General features: G+C 46.7%; 1 protein-coding gene across 1 annotated transcript; it reads left to right on the top strand.

Moving 5' to 3' along the window:
* Positions 1-2,323: 2,323 nt before the first annotated feature.
* On the top strand, positions 2,324-15,375 carry GABRP (gamma-aminobutyric acid type A receptor subunit pi). Its single transcript, XM_059483718.1, has 9 exons — positions 2,324-2,389; positions 3,729-3,838; positions 6,737-6,804; positions 8,417-8,634; positions 9,494-9,576; positions 11,889-12,026; positions 13,242-13,394; positions 13,922-14,103; positions 15,061-15,375. Exons 1-9 carry the CDS (start codon positions 2,334-2,336, stop codon positions 15,373-15,375), a joined length of 1,323 nt encoding a protein of 440 aa, XP_059339701.1. The 5' UTR covers positions 2,324-2,333.
* The last annotated feature ends 7,355 nt before the right edge of the window (positions 15,376-22,730 follow it).

Raw genomic sequence — 22,730 nt, forward strand, 5'->3', positions numbered from 1 at the left:
AGGAGCTGCTGGGGCAGTGCTCAGCCAGAGCACAGACACAGTGATCCTGTCCATAGGTGCTCAGCCAGAGCACAGACACAGTGATCCTGTCCATAGGTGCTCAGCCAGAGCACAGGCACAGTGATCCTGTCCCTCAGGTGCTCAGCCAGAGCACAGGCACAGTGATCCTGTCCATAGGTGCTCAGCCAGAGCACAGACACAGTGATCCTGTCCCTCAGGTGCTCAGCCAGAGCACAGACACAGTGATCCTGTCCATAGGTGCTCAGCCAGAGCACAGGCACAGTGATCCTGTCCATAGGTGCTCAGCCAGAGCACAGACACAGTGATCCTGTCCATCCTGTCCATCCTGTCCATCCTGTCCATCCTGTCCATGGCTCCTTTCCCGCTGGCAGAGCTCAGCCCGGGCAGGGATGGAGCGCTGAGCTCCCCCAGCTGGGCCTGCCAGCACGGTTCCCTTTGCCATGGACATCACAGAGGGCCAAGGAGAGTAATCCTGAATTACCAGGGGAACTGCACAGTTTATTTGACATTTACCTGTTACCTGGAAGCTTGGAAGAAAAATTCCCACGTGTTCACTGAGGATTTTGTGGCCATGTGTTTGCTGCAGCCTCTTGGTGTATTGACAAGGCCTTTGGTCACCAAACAGTGTTTAAGGCTACATTTTTCTGTGAAAATGAAACCCTTTGCTGGACAGAGAAACATAAATACATAACCTTATTACAATTTCTTCCCACTACTGGTAATCTCTGATGAAAGCTCCTGCCCTATAACAGCAGAATTGCTGCTGTATTAACTGACACACTGAGCAGTGAAGAAATACTGTGGTTATATTCAGTTCTGGGCACTGGTGTCACCCTTCTCTTGCCCAGGAGTACTTATAAATTTCCGTTTCACTGCCTCCCAATCTTTTATATTTATTGTCTTTATGGTCATCCTGTGCAAAACATGGGATATTCATTAGGGATGTTCATGAGAGGTTCCTCAGATGAAGTTCATGAAGTCTCATACTTTAACTAAAGTCTGATTTGTAAATTAAATTATTTCTACAAGTTTTTTCAACAGCCTGGACCAATCTTCCTTCTTTTCAATCAAAATTGTGGTCTAATATTGCTGTGAGTGGGTAAATTATTCTCTCTCTGGTCCTGCATCCTCACATTATACTGAGGAGCCCTTAAGAGAATCTAGAAACATCTGAGTACAATCTCAGAGAATGGGCTAGAAGAGCAAAGCCTTGTTGGAAATTCAGATGTGGGACTGGTATTAGAGCATATTGTGTTTTGACAAAACTCCATCCTTTCTCCAGTGGGATGCCTTGCATTCATAGTACTTGAATGTTCAGGTATTTTACTGGCTCAGTGTGGGCAAAGTTGTCATTTCCTGGTGCTCTGCTTGTCCCGTGGCACAGCACCAGAGCTGTGCATCTGGCTGAGGAGGCAGAGCGTCCTCTGGGCTCTACAGAGCAAGAAAGCAGAAAAACTCCAAGCAGAAAACTCACGATGTTCGGGTTATTATGGTGCAGCCACATTGGAAGCTGAGGCTCTAAATGCCATGTGTGCTGAGAGAGGTGCTAGGTCTGAAGAAAAGGAGTGTGACTGGAGCAGCACCTCCAGCAGGAAGCTGGAGATAGAGGGGAGCAGAGCACAGCTCAGAGCTGTGGCACCTGCCCCGAGGCCAGCACAAGCCCAGGAGTCTCGGGCCAGCAGCCAAGATTGGTTCCACTCCCAGAAAAGTCAACGAAACCCCTTTGAAGTGCAATGACCTCATGCTCTGCTGCATGCTGAGTGGCTTGCCAGCTTTGCTGTTAATAGCAGGGGCTTATCCCACGTACAATCAATGGAGCACAGAGTTACAGCACTTCTGTGAGGCTGGGCAGGGGAGCCTGCGACTGAAAGAGGCTGAAACTGCCGTCTGTGGGCAGGATCTCTCTTGGCTTCAGAGTCTGACTGCTCTGGGAGCTACCCACACATTCTCCTGTTTACTCAATCCGTTCCTGTGGTGCCATTCTCAACATCAGCTATTGCCATCCCATACTGAGAGGAGAGGAGAGGAGCTAGAATTTGTCAAGGACTTCAAGACCTGAGTTGTCACCAGGGCTTTTTATGTGGTAAGTGATAGAACATGCTGAAAAATGAGACTAGTCAGGAAAAAGGGCAGGAGCCACTGCGTATCAGGTATGTTAAACATCAATCTGTGATGGTTCTGACTGTGCAGCATTTCTTCTCCCTGTCTCCTTCCCTTAAAAAAATTAAAATAATTTTTCTTTAACCACAAGACTTTGTCTTTCTTTTCTTCTTTACAGACAAGCAGAGCAAATACAGAAACAATCTCCAAACATGTTCTGCAGATATTTTTCCTTCTTTGGTCTGTGTCTTTTCCTTTCAACTCAAAGGTAAGTGTAGAGTTCGTTTTGTTTTAAAGGGAACATTTGAATGATGTTTCACATAAATAATGTGGGTCAAAAGGAAACTATACTTCTAGTTATCCAGCCCACCCAAAGGTGGCAGGGTGCAATCAGGGATGTGGTATAGGAGAGAGGAATCTTCATAGGTCCCTAAACCACATCATGTCCATTAACAGTGCAACCCCTGATTTCCTGTTCAGAACCAGCACAGGCTGTAGTTCTTTACCAGAAATGCCTCCCACAAGGTTCCCAGCTCTGTTATTACCATCCTTGGTAGTACAAGTCCCAAATTCGTTGACGTGTTTACATACATACTGTGTAACACCTTATTCTGCTGTAAGGTCCTGCTTAATCTAAATCCTGCAGCTCCAAGGCCCTACTAACCCAGCTGTGAAGGAAACAGAAGAAAAACCCTTGCTGAGAGGTGTGAGTAACTCCATGGCTGCTTACTGCCCAGAACAGGGTCCTGGCACTGGGAGCAGCAAAGGCTCTGCCTCCCACCTCCTGCTGCCCAAAGCAAGAACAAACTCCCAACCTTTCACTCAGTTACACTTTTCTCAGGTGAGGCAGTGCCACCCTGCACCTTAACACTCACCTTTTACAGTCCAAACCCTATCTCTCTCACTGTCTGTGTGAGGGTGCAGATCTGTCAGCCTCATAACACAGCTTCTGCCTTCAATGACCAGCTACATCATGTAAATGTTGACATTGTAATCTAGAGTTGGACCCTCAGGATAGCCAGCAGCTGGAGCAGCACTGCCCACAGAGCTGAGGGGGTGTCTGTGAAGTGCACAGTCCTCCACCTGTCCCCTCCAGTATTCTTCCTGACAGCAGCTGTAGAAGCTGACACTCACATGTTATGAGGATGAAGCTTATTTAGGGGACTAGAGATTAGAGAGGAGGAGCTGTTGGGCTGCAAGATTTGTCTCAGGTTGTCATAAATGGGAGGAAAAAAGCAAATAATATTCCTTAAATAGACTGTACAAGAAGGAGTGGGAAGGGGAGATGGGTTTTTTTTTTTCTCAGGCTTGTGATCTACAGATCTTGTTTGATTTTTCTGTTTGAACAGAACATTCTTAAGATACTGTGTGTGCAACCTGTAGCTATCAGCTGAGGCAATTTGCCATTTTCCCACCTCTTGAAGGTACTAATTATTCAGCCAGGACAGCAATGTGAGCAAATGCTTGTGATTTCAATTATCTACTTGGTTTTAATAACTATTTTATACTGTTTGTTTGTTTGTTTGTTTGATCACAAGCTGGAAGCAGCTGCAGCTGCACACCAGATACCCAGCCCAGCCTGTAACAGTTGGTGTTTGTGTCCCCAGGAGCTCTCGGGGTCATGGATCCAGCTTGCATGGCAGGGCCACCACGTCCCTCCCTGGATTTGAGAACCTCACCATGGGGTACAACAAATACCTCCGGCCCTACTTTGGTGGTATGTTGGCTCCACACAGGGGAGCATTTAAAATCGGTCTGTAACGCTAATGTGGAGGGGAGAGCAGGCTTTAACCTTGCTGCAGTTTCAAAGGTTGTGTTTCTTTTAAATTAGTTGGTGTCCCAGGCTGCCCTCCTTTCTCTGCAGCCACTGTTGTCTTGAATAGCTGGTGCACGTATGTGTGGGGCTTGGGTTCAAGTCCAGCTGTGAGGTGAACAGCAGGGAACTTATAAACTTTAACATCCCTATGAAAGACTTGACTAAATAACTGAATTCTGCTCTAACTATAAAAGCTTTTGTTTAGAGCCTGACCCTTGTGATTTTCTGCTTTGCTTTTGGTCACGTACAGCTATTATAGCTATTTATGCAGCTCTAGAGGAACAAAGCCATTCTTCTTGCCTTGATTATTGACTTTTGACACATGCTTTCACCTCACACTGCAACACAAATCTGTTTCAAACCCTTGTGAGACTCTGGGGAGTTGGGAGCAGGCAGGAATTTAGGAACTTATCTGAGGCTATTGAGCAATTTGGGTATCAGGTCTCCCACCTTCCAGGTTAGTGCTGTCATCACACAGAGGAACAGGTTTCTCAGAATGACATTCAGAACCTAAAAAGTATCATTGAAAGTTTTAGAAACAACAATGACCATTTTAATTTTTTATTAATTTTTATTTTGTGCCTGAACCATTAATGAAACCTCACTTGGCAGAAAAAAATTCCCATCAGCTTTCACAATGCCATGGATATTTCCCATTGTAGACTGACCTGCTGCTACTGGCAGCCCTGAGCTTCTTCCTTTTTCTGGCCATGGTAATAAGAGTCTGAGACAATACAGAATTTACCATTGTGCTCTGCCTAGAATGGCTGACCTGATGCAGGATTAGAAAAGCTCCTCTAAATCCTGTGACACCAGTGAGCAGATGCTTCTCTACAACAGAGCAGAGATCCACTGCATCTGCAGCAAATTTTAAACAAATCCAGCCAGGATTCTGGTGTGACCTCCCCTGGAGGCCGAGGCCTCACAGTTGTGTCCTGTGCTCAGTAAATGCAGTGGGTTTGAGTCTGAACAGACAGACACATGAACAACAGCTGCTTTCAGAAATACACATCTTCTGCAAATGAAATTAATTTATGAACCCGTTAAAACAAACAATCAAAGCCAAAACCACCTGGAAAGAGTTTCAGAAATGGTGTGCATTGGTCGTTCCTCGCTGTGACTCCTGTGATGAGCAGCAATTTCAGCAGTTCCAGCAGGAAAGGCCCCGCTCTGTTGTCACGCAGGCAGAGGGGCTGTGCTGGAAAGGGTCGAGCTGCGCTCGGAGCTCCCCCGGCATCGGCGGAGCCCGGCCTGCCGTGGGGTCGCCGGGTCTCTGTGTCCCTGTGTCCCCTCGTCCTCGTGTCTCCCTTTGTCCCAGTGTCCCTTTGTGCCCATGTCCCCGTGTCCCTTTGTCCCCGTGTCCCTTTGTCCCCGTGCCCCGTATCCCCAGGTCCCCCTTCCCCCTGTGTCCCCCTGTGTCCCCTGTGTCCCCCTGTCCCTCTGTCCCCCTGTCCCCTTTGTCCCCGTGTCCCCCGTCACCGTGTCCCTCTGTCCCCATGTCCCTGTGTCCCCGTGTCGCCGGGTCCCCGTGTCACTCTGTCCCCCTGTCCCCATGTCCCCCTGTCACTCTGTTCCCTGTCCCCCTGTCCCCGTGTCCCCCTATCCCTGTGTCCCCCTGTCCCTGTGTCCCCCTGTCTCCGTGTCCCCCTGTCCCTTTGTCCCCGTGTCCCCCTATCCCTGTGTCCCCCTGTCCCTCTGTCCCTGTGTCCCCCTGTCCCTGTGTCCCTCTGTCCCCCTGTCTCCGTGTCCCCGTGTCCTCGTGTCCCCCTGTCCCCTTGTCCCCCTGTCCCCCTGTCCCCGTGTCCCTCTGTCCCTGTATCTCCCTGTCCCCGTGTCCCCCCGTTCCCGTGTCCCTCTGTCCCCGTGTCACTCTGTCCCCGTGTCCCCCTGTCCCCGTGTCCCTCTGTCCCTGTATCTCCCTGTCCCCTTGTCCCCCTGTCCCCCTGTCCCCATGTCCCTCTGTCCCTGTATCTCCCTGTCCCCGTGTCCCTCTGTCCCCGTGTCCCTCTGTCCCCGTGTCCCTCTGTCCCCGTGTCACTCTGTCCCTGTATCTCCCTGTCCCCGTGTCACTCTGTCCCCGTGTCCCTCTGTCCCTGTATCTCCCTGTCCCCGTGTCCCTCTGTCCCCTTGTCCCCCTGTCCCCGTGTCCCTCTGTCCCTGTATCTCCCTGTCCCCTGTCCCCGTGTCCCGGCCGGTGCTGCCCTCTGGCGGTGGCTCGCGGCGCTGGCGGCTCTCGGTTCGCGGCCCTGTCTCTGGCGGGAGCTGGGCCGGGCTGAGGCCGCGGCTGCTCCGCGTTTCAGGAGCGCCGGTTCTCGGGAACCGGGACCTGCTCTCCTCTCGGTGCCTCCTCGCCAGGAGCCAGGGCTGCCCAGCACCCCCTGAGCTGTGGGAAGCGCTCTGTGCAGAGGTTCCTGGCCTGGCCGCTCCGTGCCTGGCGCGGGCCGGGATCAAGGGACAAAGTGGCCCTGGCTGCCTGTCCGATGGCAAATGCCCCTGGAATGCTGCTAATCTAAACTCTGAGCTCTGCAGCCAGTGTCAATGGGTATTAATGGATATTTGCTCTCTGGTACCACCACCAAACACAGAACTCCACCTCCCTAACAGTGGCAACTGCATTTCAGATCATAGAATTTGTGAGCCTAATGCTCTGAAACTGTGTGTGACCCTCTGGGCCTCTGCAGTTTTAGTGACAGTGAGTGAGGCTGGGGACAGTGCCCACCCTGCACAGCCTCCTGAGTGGCTTCACTGTGCCCTCCACACTTCCCTTCTCTCTGCTGAAGCATTTCATTCCCTCTGCAGGAGAACCTGTACAAATTGCAATGAGTCTGGACATTGCAAGTATTTCTAGTATATCTGAGAGTGACATGGTAAGTGAAAAAAAAATTTTATTTTACAAGATAAGATTGAGATATGACTGAGAGACTTCACGTGTATTCCTGTGTATCCAGCACAGAAATGGTAATTTTGAAACTGCTTTGCTGTTGGGGGCTGTTGACCACTTTCAGCAGTGGGATGAAAACAGAGCTCATTTTTGACTGCAGACTATTGTCCTGGTTTAGGGCTAATTTGGGAGGAAACTCCCAAAAGGGTTCCTCTAGAAAGCAGATTCAAGTGGCCGCTCCCTCAACTGGTTCCTGAAAATATTTCCTTGGAGATAAATGGAAAAACCTGGTTATTTAGCAAGCAAAGTATACACAAGCATGAAAAATTAATAATATTAAACAATAAAACCTCTTGCTGTTCTGAAGAGATGGCAAATTCAGAAAGTCCTTTTCATGCCCTGTAGCTTGGCTCATCAGTCTGTTATCAGTCCCTCCCGTGCTGGAATGCCGTGTCCTGGACCCGGTGGGCCACAGGCATGAGCTCCTGGTGTTTTTCTGGGTTTTCAGTCTAGAGGGGTTCAAACAGTTCCAAGAAAAAGAATGAAAAACACAGTTCAGGGAACTTCTCTGCCTCTGCTAACTAAAAACTAACTAAAAGCAAAGGAGAGCTCTGTCCCACTGTCTGTCTGTGCTGCAGACAACCCAGTCTGTGAGAAGGAATGTGGGGGAGCAAGTGCAGTTTCTGAAAACAAACTGCACACTTCTTTTCTCCTGCTTCACTTTCAGAAGCAGTTTTAAAGGTGCAGAACTTAATATCCAGCATAAACAGAGCAGACAATTAGGAATACAAACATCTTAACATCACCCTAAGACAACTGTGTAGATGCCATCGTAATGTGGGCTTACAAGAAAAAAGAAGGGGTTCCAAAAGTCCTACTGGTCAAAAACTCAGCACCTTCTGGAAATCAGACCCCATGGAAATAGAAAAAAATCAATCCTGTGCGGCATCCCTTGTGAGAAGGAAGTTGAATAGTCCAGCAGTGCCTGTGGTGTCCAGAAGGCTCAGCAAAGCATCAGCTTCAGAGCCAAGTGGCGCTGCTCGGGGGCAGGCCAGACTCAAGTTAATCCCAGTGTTCTTAGATTCAAAATTCCTATTAAAATAGAAGGCACAAGTTTTCTTTTTTGACTTGTTTGGGGTTTTTCTTAAGGTGTCCCTGACATAACAGGTTGGATTCACTTACCTTTTTTCCCCAAAGTGCCAATGCCTCCTTGATGACCAGATTTATACTATGAGTGGAGTTTCCTAGCTCTAGGCAATGACTGATCTGTAATGTCAATGGCTTGTGGGGTGGCCTCAAGCATGCGCTTCCTATCTGTTCTCTGCAAAATGGGCACAAAGGCATCAGTTATAAAAACTGCCTATTAAAAACATAAAGTACTGTAAATTATAATCTTTAGTCCTCAAACTCCACACCTTAGAGTGGAAATGCATTAGAAATATTACAGAGTGAATGAAACTGTGACAAAAGTGAAGCTTGAAGCCTGGCTGTGCTAGGTTGAATAAGGATGTGTTCTGTGCCCTGTCACACACGTGGTGTGCCCAGCTGTGCCGTGCAGGTGCCTGGACACACCTGCCAGGCTCCGCTCTGTTCTGCAGGATTTCACAGCCACCATCTCCCTGCGGCAGCGCTGGACAGACCCGCGGCTGGTCTTCCACGGCAACAGGAGCTTCACGCTGGATGCTCGCCTGGTGGAGCTGCTCTGGGTGCCAGACACCTACATTGTGGAGTCAAAGAGGTCTTTCCTGCACGACGTCACTGTGGGCAACCGCCTCGTCAGGCTGTTCTCTAATGGCACTGTCTTGTATGCCTTAAGGTACAGAGACCTCCAGCTTTGCTGCTGCTGGCTCAGAATAGATTTCCAGAATTACCCTGGATAGGAGCAGGTACCAGCTGTCACAGGGCATGGGTTTGGGGTCAACAAGTCAGCTGTGAGCATTCTCTGCTGATCCATTTCCCCCTGTTCTGGCTTCCAGAAATGCCAGTCAAGGATCAGGGTCTCCCATCATGGTATATGCTGTATCCTGAGGCCTGCTCAGAAAGCTCATGAGTTTAGGTGTCACCTAGGAAAAATCCAGCTAGATGGGGGCACGGGAGGAATGGAAGGAGGACATCACAAAGTATAAGTTCAACTGATAGTGGGAAACCATTTGCTTATCCAGTGACGACTTCTGGTTTTTTACCAAGAAGTGTATTTGTCCATGAACTGCAGAAAGGCACCCAGCACTTGAGTTAGCAATTCCTACAGTGCTCTCCTTAGCTTGCATTAACTGAGTCCCAGTTACCTCAGCTGCAGAGCAAAACTCACCTACTTCCACATCAGAGAAAGGCAGAGTACGTGTGCAGTTAGTCACTGCACCTCAAGTCACAAGTACTGACTCCTTATTATGAGCAAATTGTAGCAATGGGGAAAAATATGTGACTCTGCACTCTATATCCCACCAGATCAAAGCAAAATTCCCCCTTGGGCTACATTTTCATTGGGGTGGCTGCAGAGAGCGATTGTTCTTGAGGGTTCTCAGTTAATTGTTCAGGGTTCTCAGCGATTGTTCTTGAGGGTTCTCTTCATATTATGAATCCAAATAATCTAACTGACAGAGCAGAGCTTTGTGATCCAGTTTGCTGTGTAAAATCTGCTTTTATTGCAATTTTCAGAGTTCTTTCTCTCCCTACAGAATCACTACTACTGTTGCCTGTAACATGGACCTGTCAAAATACCCTATGGACACCCAAACATGCCGGCTGCAGCTAGAAAGCTGTAAGTATAATGTTCTAGAAAACTCTAAATTATTTATTCATAAGTAACTACACATCTTGAATATTTGGATTAAGCACGGCAACTTTCTGGAGTAGATTTTTATTCCTGCAAATTATAATGTCCAAAAGAAAACAACTTCTGTGTCATCATTCTTTAAAGGTTTGTGTTGTAATCCACAGCCCAGAAAATTCCTGTCACTGTGCAATTTATGCAAAAAAGTGGTAATAAAGAATATTTATTAAAGTGTAGATAATTAAATCTTGCACAGAAAGGATGAAGTAATGTTGGCTGGTTTTCAAAATTCAGATTCTTTTGAACACACAGCTTCTTCAAAACTAACTTGCAAGGTAAGTACCTGTGACAGAGTACAAGAAGGAAAAATTCTCACATCTTTAGCTAGCTAATACCTGTTGCAGCCCCGAAATCCCCACTGTCAAAGGACTTGGGGAAGGGTCGTTCTCACTAGAATGAGAGTTGAATGTGGCTCTCAAGCTCCTGAGCTGAAATCAGGGCCAAACCCCGGTGTGTGATAACTGACCCCCCACTAGGGAGGGGATACAGAGGATGGGACCCTTGTCAACAGAAGAGTGTCAGACTGAGAAGTCTCAAGAAGAGGAATTATCAGTGAGTTCTGCTCTCAGTTAGATTAAAAGCTCACCTAAGGCAATGCTGGCTGAGAAAGACTCCAAGGCAATGTGGGCCACTGCAGGGTTGCTGTCCCAAAGCTCAGCCAGTGCAGTGCTGCTGCTCCAGACCTGTGATGAGCATGCAGCTCCTGCTGCACGACACAAAACCAAACTTCCACCATCCCAGCATGGAAAAGACCAGATTTTTAACTTCTGGGGTTGCAGCATAAAGCATCTAGGGAAGAACATATTATTTTCACATTAAAATCATATTAGTTCACCATGGTTAACTTTATTACAAGGAATAGCTGCTGAAATAATAATGATTGGCCTCTTCTGCTAAAGTGGAGCATGTTTAGTCCTGGTTTAAAACTGATTGGGTCCTACATCATGCTCAGTTGCAGTATAATTCCAATGAAATTACATACATATTGCCCACTGGAGATTTCATTAGGATAAGTGCCCAGAAATAATGCTATTTAAATATACACCAGATGAATTAACAACAATCTATCACTTATAAAATTTTCCTGATTAACCACGATTTATAAAACCACTTAGGAACTTTGAAAAGTCACATGCTTAGGATTCTACTCAGGGATTCATGCTCTGGACACCTAATTTAGGAGTTCATCACGCCCAAGCTCTGGTAATTTGTGTCTAATAAGAAAACACAATTAGATGTAAATAGAGCTGCAACTTCATCTGATTTCTTCTACCAAGACAAATGGTTTATTACCAGAATCACAGCGTCCCTACTCATGGTCTCAAAGAAGGGCTCTTAATAAAAGAATTAAATCAGTGAAACTGATGGACTTGTTTCCTAAATTAAGTCAAATTTTTGAAGGGAATGGCAGGCTGGCAACTCAGTACAAGATTTACCCCTCAGACTGAGGTATCCCTCAGTCTAACGTGAGGTTATGTCATCCCTGGAGGTACACACTCAGATGGCACTCATATGGAGTCCCACTGCTTTGAGGCAGGAATTTGGTGTTACCTAAATGTTGTGCGCATTTATTTGTCCTCAGTAACTTAATGCCTTTGAGGATATGAGGAATGATGTGTAGAAAAGGTTGTTTTTATGAGCAGGTTTCCTGGACAATGTGTACCCAGTCAGAGGAGCCTGGTTAATAACCACATATCAAGTCTCAGCTGTAAGCTCCTGACTAACTGAAAATGCATTTTCTGATGTTTTGAAGCACTTGAATAGATGACTCAGTGAAATGTGCTTCTGCTCTGTGGTAAGGGGCTTAGTGAGGTCTGAATTCTCTTTCTTAACCACTGTGTTTCTCCTGCTCTCCTCTCAGACACCAGAGAGAGAGTCTGTGTTTGAGGGTTAACCACGGCAGTACTAATATCCCATTGTATGTAATCAAGCTGTGCATGACAGCAATGGATTATCTTTGAAAACATGAATAGCCCATGAAAACAACTGCAGCAGGCTCTCAGCAGCCTTGCAGGTTGTGTGTCGTTCCCAGAGGGGTGTGTTGCTGTCCACATGTGGAGCAGCAGACCAAGGGCAGTGAAGGAAGCCCAGCCATGTCCCCGCGTGGTCAGACACAGCTCAGGGGCCTCTGTCCAGTGTGCAGTGCCAGCATCAGGGCTCTGCTCCCCACAGGAGGCAAAGCAGGCACAGCTGGGCTCTCCCTGGCCACAGCAGTCACACAGTGTCTGTGTTCTCCTCAGGGGGCTACGATGAGAACGATGTCACCTTCACCTGGCTGAGGGGGAACAGCTCCGTGCACGGCCTGGAGAAGCTGCGGCTCTCCCAGTACACGGTGCAGCGCTACCACACCCTGGTCTCCAGGTCACAGCAGGAGACAGGTAAAGCTGGGAGAGCAAAAAGCACTGAAAGCTCTTGGGTATTCCCCCTCCCATCTCCTCTCCTTATGTGGGCCAGGATCGTTTGACTCAGTCCTGAACCAGTAAAGCCTTTAGCAGATCTTAATCTCACAAAAAGAGATGAACTGAAAGGTGGTGTCATCCTATTAGTTGCAGTCAGGATATTCTGTAAGATGGAAATCCACAGAAAGATGGAAGTTTAAAATATACTGTATTCATTTGATGTGTTTTAATTTTTTTTTCCTTCTTCCTATTTTCCTCCACACATACCTGAAGAAACTCTATCCCTTCTATCCAGGTATGCAGTGTATAGGTACTGTGGAAAGCAATGTTTACAGTAACTAGGAGTAAAATTAATTGTTAAAATATACATTTGTTTGTAAATTACAATTCTATCACAATGGAATAACATATTTTTGTAGATCAGAATTCGATGTCTTTTTCATTATCAGTGTAAAATACTCTTTTCTCCAATTACAGATAGTATGAAAGGGGGCAAGACTTCCTTAGAATGACAAGGTTTTAAAAATAACAGTGTTTTGTTGCTTTGTTGCATACACAGCCATGAACAACATGGACTTTGTTTCTACACTTCAAAGGGACTTGTTGTTTATAGAAAAGAAATACATCCTGAAAACAGTACTGTTCCAGCCTCAGAACCCTTATGTCAGTATTTACAACAAATTGGTTTTTAAAAGATGGAGAGCTCAAAAATATACCATTATCACAAATCATTAATGAAAATGTGAGTCTGATTCTCTGCGATGATAAGGCACAGAGGTGCTTTGGGATGTGAGCCCGAGCCTGCTGACATCAAGAGACAATGTTTTGTCTGTTTTTCAGCCATCAGGTAAGGCTGAGCCTGGCACTGCCCTTCAGAGCAGGTGCTGGGAAAGGTGCTGTGCTGAGTGTGAAAGGGCGGGTGAGATCATCAGCCCTGCTCTGCTCGGAGCTGAGGCCCTGCTGTGACATTCCTGTCATGCTCAGGGGCAGGAACCCTTTGCAAGGCAGCTGCTGTTCAGATGGGGTTGTTCAGATGCCTCTTTGTCAGTGCTGTGTGTGTCCTCCCATGTCAGGTGTGTTACCTGCATAAGCTCTGCTGAGCTCCATCAGCTGGTGCTGGTGCTGGGCTGTCCCAGTTTTACTTCAGGGATCCTTGGGAACCTCACATTCACCAGTCTGTTCTTTCATAAACAGGCAGTTACCCACGACTGATATTACAGTTTGAACTGAGGAGAAATGTCCTTTACTTCATATTGGAGACCTATGTGCCCTCCACTCTGCTTGTCATGTTGTCCTGGGTTTCTTTTTGGATCACACTGGACTCAGTGCCTGCAAGAACCTGCATTGGTGAGCTCTTGCCTGAAGAAGGGAGAAGATTTAAGCAGACAGAGGAGCCTTTGAAGGCTGGGTAGATGGTACTATTCTTGAGCTACCTGCTCAGGGATAAAGGGTCTGCTGGCCTCTGCTGTTCTTTGGGGCAGAGCTGGGTTGGTGTGGAGGAGATGCTGTGGCAGGGACACGTGCCCACCTGCAGGGCTACGTGTGGCTGAAGCTCTCAGGAGATCCATTGCAGAGTAGAGGACAGGGCACAGGTGGTGTGTTCTGGAGAAAGCAGGATGGAGGGATTTCTTTACTGAAAGCATGAAAAACAAGAGAGCCAACTGCCTGTTGGAGCCAAGCTCCCAAAGGCAGGGAGAGCCTGTGTGAAGCTAGTGATGCTACAAAAGTATTTCAGTTGCTATGATGGATGATTTGGATTTGGTAAGAAGTGATGTGCTTTAACTGGCCAGCAATGGAGAGCAATGACATGAACAGAAGGGTAGGCCAAGACTTCTCCAAAGTGTCCACAAGAAAAGTGTCTCTCTGTTTCCAAGGAGTTACAACAGTGCTTTCTATGACAACTCTGATGATCGGCTCACGAAGTTCACTTTCAAAAACCAACTGTTTCATTAAGGCCATTGATGTTTATCTTGGCATCTGCTTCAGCTTCATCTTTGGTGCCCTTGTGGAATATGCAGTGGCTCACTACAGCTCCTCACAGAAATGTGCAGCTAAAGTACCAAAAGAGGTAAGGCCCAAGGTACCTTAATGAGGCCAGTGGTCTTGGACTGGCAACAATTAGTTCTCCATTAAGTGAACAAGACACATGGTCTTCTTGCTATGGATACATCAACAATGCTTCTCCTAATGGGCACTAAATCTAAACTTTTGTGTGTAACAAATACATGAATAGCACAGGAATGCTGTGTCTCTGGCAGACTTGTGAGCAGCAGCCTTAGCTGGCAGTCCTGTTGGGTTCACAGGACCACATCCAGAAAGCCAGAAAGGCCCTTGGGCCAGGCACTGGAGTGGGTCCACAGCCCTGAGTTGAGCTCATGTGAGCAGGAAGCACCACTGCTCCTTTCAAATGCACTCAGAGAAGAGCCAGTATAACACAACTCTTCATTCTTCTATCAAATAACTCCAATAAGGGAGGTGCTTCCCTCTGCCAGAGGAAAACTGAACCCTTCTTCCTCCTTTCCCAGAAGACGCTTCCAAACATCTGTCCCACAGTGTTGTGTGGGGACTGTGAGAGTGAGTTGTTCAAGGGCTCAGCTTTAGTGTGAGAAATTAAATAATCAGGTATCAGTAAACTGGTACAGGTAAACTGTAGTCCAGTTGTCATCAAGGGCTCAAATCCTGTTGGGAAAAAGGAGGTTTCCCACTGCAATACTGAGTTCCCAGCCATTAAGCTGCTGTGTAGACAGGAAGTGATGGATATCCTGTAGGAGATGGATGTTGGATTACCCAGAGTAAAACTTGCTCAAGGATCTGAAAATATCTCTAGAAATACAGTGGTGGAAACAGGCATCTCTTGGACCTCAGGCCCTCCTAGGATTAGGCAGCAGCTGAAAGGTGTGTTTGAGTATTGGGATGACCACATATGAAGCTGTACTCTTATGTCTTTATCCTTATGGTCTTCCTCCTCTGCAGGAGAAGACAGACCTTAAAACTGTCCACTCTTGTTTCCTAGGGGCCTACAAATGAACTGACTGAAGAAATGGAAGAAGTTAACATCACCAACATCCTCAAAAATTCCATCACGAGCTATAAACAAAAAATCAGCTTCACAAGCATTGAGATTTCCAGTGATAATGTTAACTGCAGTGACTTGACCATGAAAAATCATGAGAAAATCAAATGTGTCTTTAGGAACAAAATGCACAGGATCATTGGTTATTTCACAATTCAGAACCCTGGCAATGTGGACCACTACTCCAAATTGCTTTTCCCTTTGTTTTTCATGGTGGTCAATGTGTTTTACTGGGCTTATTATCTATATTTTTAGTAGAAATTAGTTGCTTCATTCTCCTACTTCAGCAGGAGAGGAATTGTGCTGGAGGGCATCCAGGTACCTAACCTCAGTGAATTCAATGTGGACAAAAAGCTTCCTTGTGTTTCCTGAGGTACCCAGCAGAAGTGTGTGAGGTGTGCATGCATCAGCAGCACTGACTCTGACAGCAGCTCTTCAGCTGAGTGGCTGTGCTGGGCTCTTCTGCTCACAGCTGCATTTCATACCACACCTCACCAGGCTGGAGATGGGTGTGCAGGACTGCACTGGCAGCTGCAGAGCACTACAGGTGGCAGAATTATTTTGGTAGATTGGAACAGGTTGGAACCTTCAAGATGAGATGTCCCAGAGGATGAATAGGATCATGACTGTTTTTCTTTGTTTGCCAGAGAGAACAGAGGGACTGTGATTGCCTCCTCAATAGCTGCTCTGTTGCAGTGAGAGCCCTGAGGCAGCAGCAGGAGCTCAGTGCAGTGCAGCACAGTGGGATGCTTCTGTGCATGGTGCTGCTTTGTCCTAGATGGTGCAGTGCCAGGATGGTGATTCAGTACTGCACAGTGGTGCCTCACTGCTTTAACCTGTAACTCACTGAGGTAACCCTCACTTGCTGAAGTTCTCCATCCCTGAGACAGATGGAGGGTTGTTGTTTGTCGAGCTGCATTTTTTCAGAGATTTGGGAACATGACATAGAGGCAACAAAATAATTTTGTAACCCATCTCTTATACTCTTCCTGCTGCACTGCACGTGAACAGATTCTACCACTTTCCATGTCTTCCTCACAAATTATTTTCTGTCCTGGAGAATGCTTCCTTTGGCCTTCACTGCTACAGGCAGCTCTCACTCCTTGGCAGCCACAGGCACAAGCAGCCATTTGTCATCCCCTCCTTTACGTGGCTGTGCAGCTGTGGCAAGCCAGCAGTGCTGCTGGGTGTGAAACGTGCATGGGTTTGGGGCAGGCTAGTCTAAATCACCCTTTCACTCTCTCACTTTCACTTTTAGGCTGAAACACTGTTACTTTTTTGAGAAAAATCATATTCTAAGTGGGCTCTGGAAACTACCTGAAGTCAGCTTTATTTATCCTGCAATCAGCAGAAGCCAAAGTTTTCTTTTAAAGATAAATGAAATGTGGCCACACAGTTACATTAAAGAACCAAATTCTATTTGGTACTGTATAGCTTAAGAATACTGAAAGTCTTTATTTGCTGTTTGTAAAATGAACGTTTTATGGCAGACTCCCCACCTGGCACCCTTTTTTGGTCTGTGCTGCTCTCATCCCTGAGAGGGGGCAATGCTGCAGGTCTGTGGGCACAACTGGGACTGCCGGCAGTGGCTGCATTCAGCAGAGCTCTGGCTGGCTGAGGCCTCTCAGTTTGTAGCTTGTGTTAGAGTCTCAGCATGCCGTGTTTGCTTAGCTTAAGGATCTCTTCTTGGGGGTTCCTAGAGAAGGTGAACAGAGCACATGAGACTATAGATTTTTTTACCTTAATAACTTTTTATTGAACCACTTCACCACACTGTACTTTGAGAGGTCTAACCCACATATTCATAAATCATCACTTTAACAAAGAGCAGCACAAGAAGACAGAGGGGAACAGGCTGACAATGGCAAGCGGATAAACACAAACTCCAGTAATGAAGTGTTGGCTTGTATATACTGGCATTTGAAGTCCATTCCATAAAATGTAATAAAGTGAATGTTTGTGATATGAACACAACCCCTCAGAGAGATTCTCTACCAAGAAAAAAATCATCTCTTCTCTCTCTATTGGTTTCTTTCTTTAAAACCCAACTAAAATGCCATTATGTGTTTTACACTAGTCACCAAATATTAATGTTAATAAAAGGAATTTCATTGTACAAAGCCCTCCAAGATGATCGAGTCCAGCTGTTTCCCCAGCCCTGCCAAGGCCACCACTAGCTGCTGTTCCTAAGTGCCACATCCACATGGCTTTTAAATCCCTCCAGGGATGGGTACTCCACCCCTGCCCTGGGCAATCTGTTCCAATGCCGCCACCTTTCCGTGAAGAAATTTCCCCAAAATCAACCCTGAGCCTGCCCTGGCCCAGCCTGAGGCCGTTCCCTCTGCTCCTGTCCCTGTTCCCTGGAGCACAGCCCGACCCCCCCGGCTGTCCCCTCCTGGCAGGAGCTGTGCAGAGCCACAAGGGCCCCCTGAGCCTCCTTTGCTCCAGGCTGAGCCCCTGCCCAGCTCCCTCAGCCTCTCCTGGGGCTCCAGCCCCTTCCCAGCTCCCTCGGCTGCTCCTCACATGACTTATGCCACAGACCCTTTCCCAGAAAGGCCTTCTCCAACCTGCACAATCCCTGATTTCAGCAGGTGGCTGCTCTCAGGGCTTGCTTTCATTTGCCACAGCTTTTGTTATGACTTTGCTGGCACCAGGGGTGAATTTCCCTCAAGAGACAGGAGTAGTTTATGCAAGATCCATGTGCAGCAGAGACAAGGTGAGAGAAAGTTGCTTATATCACAGCTTGGACTCTGGTTGCTTTCCCAGAGGAAGACCAAGATAGAATATCTCTGCATTCACTGTCATGGAGAAGACTCAGTACTGCTGCGAGAGAAAGCAGGAGCATCTGAAGGAACATCCCCCAAAACTTCCTCTCTGTGCCTGATTTCCTGGCTGGTTTTAGGGACAGGTAGTTTTTGCTAATGTGACTTTGCATTATAAAGTTTCCTTTGCTTTGGAAAATATTAACTTTGCTCCATAGACAGACAGGCCCTACAGTTATAGCTGGAATATCCTAAATACTTAGTTCCCAGTAATAATAGGCTAAACTATAGCACCACTAGAGGCAAAACCTACATTATTTGAAATGAAACTTCTCACAAATATCCAGCTATGAAGTAATTTTATATCAGTTGCTCTTATATAAACTGGAAAAGGCAAACTGTTCTATCCATCAGCATTAAGGTTTGCAATAAAAATTACTCTGTATTTAGGCTTTCCCAGGAAACACTGTGGTTGCCACCCTGATGAACTTTGCTGGTAGCAGCACCAGTGTCAACTTTGAGCTTCAGCCTCCTCGTGTTCCTCCTATCTCTGCCTCTGCAGGAGAGGGATGGATGGGCACCCACAGCAGCCAGAGATGACGCTGCTGCTCAGACTGCTGCCAAAAGCACCTTGGAACACTGTTGAAGTCAGAACCGTGTCAGGGTTTTCTATTTTGTTTTCTTCCAGCCCCTCTCCAAATGCTCAGAGCACATTTGTTGCAGGTCTGCCGCAGGAGCCAGGCCAGTTTTCCAACATCCTACTGCATGTTGAACCTAGAAGGGACTGAGAATAGCGAGGGGCACACATGGGTGTTGCTGGACACTTTCATGCCAGCCACACCCTGGTGGCAGAGGTAAGTGGGTGCCACCCAGAGCCCTACCTGTATTTGCCACCCTTTGCTGCCCACTGCGTGCAGGCCCCCAGTCCACTATGCCATTTCTCTCCTGCTGCTTGTAGCTGGCAGCGTATGCAAGGCTCTTTCTTGTGTTGCTTTTTGATTCTCTGGGTTTGTGGGCCAAGGTCTCATGTGTTTTCCCCAAGCCCTGCTGTATCTGGTAGCACTCTCATGTCACTGGTGATGTACACAGCAACTGCCTTTGACACACAAATTGCTTCACTCTGCATGAAACTGCAGTAAAACATGCCACCTGAAAGTACTGTGGTCTGTGCAAAATAGAGGGCTAATGGAAAAGTGTCTCAGTACAGCTGGTCTGTAACTGAACAAGATAAATCTGGCCATAACAAATCCAATTTGGCTGACCTAGCTCATTCCAGAAAAGAGGTAACAGAGACCTCACCCAACCCTGCTCACACTTCAGTGCAGATACCCCATGGCCAGAGAGAGGTCTCATCCAATCAGCCATCTGGGCCTGCAAGATTCAAAGCCCCATGAAAAGGGCAGCCATAAGAAACTCACTGCTGTTTGCTGATCTTGATCAGTGTGTTGTGCCGTGTGTCTGTCTCCAGCCCAACACCCCATGTAACAGAAAAACATTCCCAAAACAAAGGCAGAAGGTGGACAAAAGTTCATGGCTTCCTCTCAACAGGAAGAGGAACAGTGATGGCTTTTGCTTCTATACAGCAATATGTGGTGGAAGGGTACAGAAAAAGGGTGAAGAGGAGCAGGCTAAATTTGCCCGGCTAGAAATGTGGGCAGGGCATATGGGTGAAATGTCCTCCTGGTATTTTCTGTGAAAGTCTCCTTGCTGCAACTCTCATCTCTCAAGAGAATGACTTCAGGGAAATGCTTGATTAACAGCTGCTGGTGTTTCCAGCATCACCTTTCATTCTGGGATGGGAGGCTCAGGTGTTTCTGGATAGGGCTGCAGAGTTTTCAGAAATTTGGTGTACTTGAAGGACAGAAGAGACACTGAACAGGCTTGAAAAGAACCCTTGATATATCTGGCCCCTTGGAAAGAAATAACTTGTAGGAAGAGGAGTCAGTAAGCCTGTATTGAAACAAATCCAGCAGCTGGTACCAGCACAGTGCTATCAGGCACTTCTTTCATCTTTTTAAGTTAAAATTTGTCTGCAGTGACCAATAATGAATATGCTGAAATACATAACAGGAGAAATCTACAGTGAGCCACTGTTGGAGACAGGTGCAAGGTGAGTCATCAAAAGTCTGGTCAAAGCCTTTCATGGAAAGGTCAGCTTACAGGTAGGGGACAAACACTGATTTTGATTTTTTTAAAATTATATGTTAAACCCTAAAAAAATGAACCTACATTTTAAGCTACAAAGAAAAGAATGAACATCTTATTAAAATATGCAAAAATTATAATTATACAATTATAGTCTAATAGCTCTTATAGTCTAATAGCTCCACTGTATTTTGCATATTAGGGAACAATTGCTTTCTTAAAGCTCATAGCAGAATCATTTACTTGATGCTGGAGAATAAGTTAATTATGGATCTCCTGCCTTTGATTAATGCATTTAATAATCATGTTACAGTAGGATTAACTTATAGTTCATGTGCTTACAGTACTAATGATGAGATGAAAGCAGTGTCAGCACATTGGACTGGCCCCAGAAAAGGCCCTGTCTGGAGATCCCAGGGCTGCCCCAGTCTGCATTTCTGGGAGGAGCCAGCACATGGCATCAGTCATGCCCATTTGCCACTTACCTCAACAAAATTAAATACTGCTCTCAGGTGAGCTAAGCACCTTGACTGAAGCTCAGTTCTGGATACTGTGGGTGGAAAAGTTTTCCCAGGAGATGGGTACAGTAGCAGGTAATGCATGTACCCACTGGGCACAGCCACCTGAAGCCTGCTCTGAGCCAGTACAACAGGCTGGACATTCTTTAATGCTTCTTTTGGGGACATAATACAAGTATAAAATTCCTTGGATAGAAACACATGGAATCAGCCAAGATTTCCTATTTCTAAGGAAGCTCAATTATAGGTAATTAGTACAGCCTAAGGGACAGAGCACTCTAGCTTCTAAACTTGACTCCAAATGTTTAAGGAGAGGAGCCATTGCAGGACAGAGAAGGTAGAAGGAACATATGGAAGATTTCTGTATTTTGCTGTTATTTCATGCAGGATTCCTGTGCCTATGTAGGAACCAGGTCTGCAAGTCTGGCAGGAGCTGAATTGAGAAACCATCACTTACTTAAAATTCATGTTGACAGAAATAAAAACAGAATAAAGAGCCAAACCATATTTTGACTGGAGGAGCAGTATCTCAAAAATCACCAGCAACAGAATTTCAAATTGCATCAGCCACATACCTTACTTATTATGATACAAAGCAGAACAATGTGATACAAATCAGAAGCTGAGCATAGTACAGCCCTGGGCTGCTTTGCCATGTCCCCTCCCTGCCCATCACCCAGCCTGTGTTTCCACAGGAAGGTGGCAGAACTCCTTGCACTGATCATGCCATATGGAAATACCGGGGAAAAGCCAGGGAAACTGCTGCACAGCCAGCACAGCCCTTCCTGCTGAGACCAGGGCACGTGAATGCTGCTCCATGTCCCTGCTCAGGACACGATGCTCCAAGGTGTCATTTCCCAGCTGATGGCAGCCAGCTGCCATCCCTGCTGGGGCTGTGAGCCTCCAGTGGCCTTGCCCTGCCTGGAAGCACAGGGCACAGTGCTGCTTGTCCTGCAGCTCCAGTGCTGACATTCGTCCACGGCTGCTTGTGTTTGCTTCTGGAATGTACTTAGGGTTTATTCAAGGTTTGTGCTGAAAAGCAGCACTTTTCCCTACCAAAGCAACCTTCAGGGATTAGAGACGTCCTGAAATAATGCATATTTTATTCCTGAAGCAGATGGAACTATGCCTTTAATGTGCCTCTGAAAACCCAGCTGTGCATCTTGCTCTCTCTCCCTGCTCCCCTCTGCTCTGACTGCCACACACCCATCCAGTGTGGGGAGCTCTCCTCAGCTTGTCACAGCTGCCTTGATAATGAAAGACATTCAGAGATTTACCAGGCCACTTCTCCATGTCATACCACAGTGCTTTAACCTCAATTTGTTCCAGGTGATCTCAGGAATCTGTGACCCACTAACCCTCAGCTGCAGATCATCTGCCAGGTGGCAGCTGTTTAAACAATACTGCAGGCACTTCCAGTTCTTCATTTAGAGGCTGAACCCACCAAGAATTCCGATTACATGAGTCAGGTAAATGCCAAAAATGCTTTCTAGGATATCTGTGATGGGTTTTCTCTGTGCCAGCTCCCAGAAGGTGCTTCCTTGCAATACACTCACTGTTTTTCAGCACTAAGATCCCAGGTTTCCTGCGAGATGCCAGACAAACCTCACTCTGCCAGGGGTGTTGCTGGCCTGCAGATCCTTCCTGCTTTAGCTCCACTTAGCACAAATGGCTTCACCCCTATAGACATTCCTTTACTTCATATGAGTCTTAGCAAATCCTTGTCCTATAGGTACTCCTCCCCTACAGCTGGAACATAAGCTGTACAGACAGATAATGAAATAGACTGTGATGACTAGACCCTATAATGCAAAACTAAATATCCAATTAGGACTTGATAAAGAAATGTGAAATAAAGCACATCAAACTGGACAAAATAATCAATTTCCCATTAAATTGAGGTTACTTTTTTTCTGACTCTCAATGTTAAAAGCATCAATTACACACATAATTTACTTGTTTACAGTCTGATTCAGAGTTCAAAGCAAAAACTTGCACATCCAGAATATGAATTATCCCAGTGATCAGAGGAAAAACTCAGTGCCCTGGAGGTGTCTCCAGGCTGGCTTTGAAAAGTGTGATCAATGTAGGCTGGGGGAAATTGCATTTTGTGCTGCTCAGGAGAAGGAAGTGATTTTGAAGCAGCTTGCTACTTAACTGAAAGGAAGAGGCAATCTCAAATGGT

The sequence above is a fragment of the Ammospiza nelsoni genome, chromosome 16 (genome assembly GCF_027579445.1).
Source record: "Ammospiza nelsoni isolate bAmmNel1 chromosome 16, bAmmNel1.pri, whole genome shotgun sequence".
Taxonomy (NCBI): domain Eukaryota; kingdom Metazoa; phylum Chordata; class Aves; order Passeriformes; family Passerellidae; genus Ammospiza; species Ammospiza nelsoni.

Excerpts from the sequence above, each read along its gene's own strand:
- GABRP (XM_059483718.1), top strand. The coding sequence starts at position 2,334 with ATGTTCTGCAGATATTTTTCCTTCTTTGGTCTGTGTCTTTTCCTTTCA. Across the intron at positions 13,395-13,921 it reads GCCTGCAAGAACCTGCATTG|GAGTTACAACAGTGCTTTCT; the intron begins GTGAGCTCTTGC and ends TCTGTTTCCAAG. Across the intron at positions 14,104-15,060 it reads CACAGAAATGTGCAGCTAAA|GGGCCTACAAATGAACTGAC; the intron begins GTACCAAAAGAG and ends CTTGTTTCCTAG.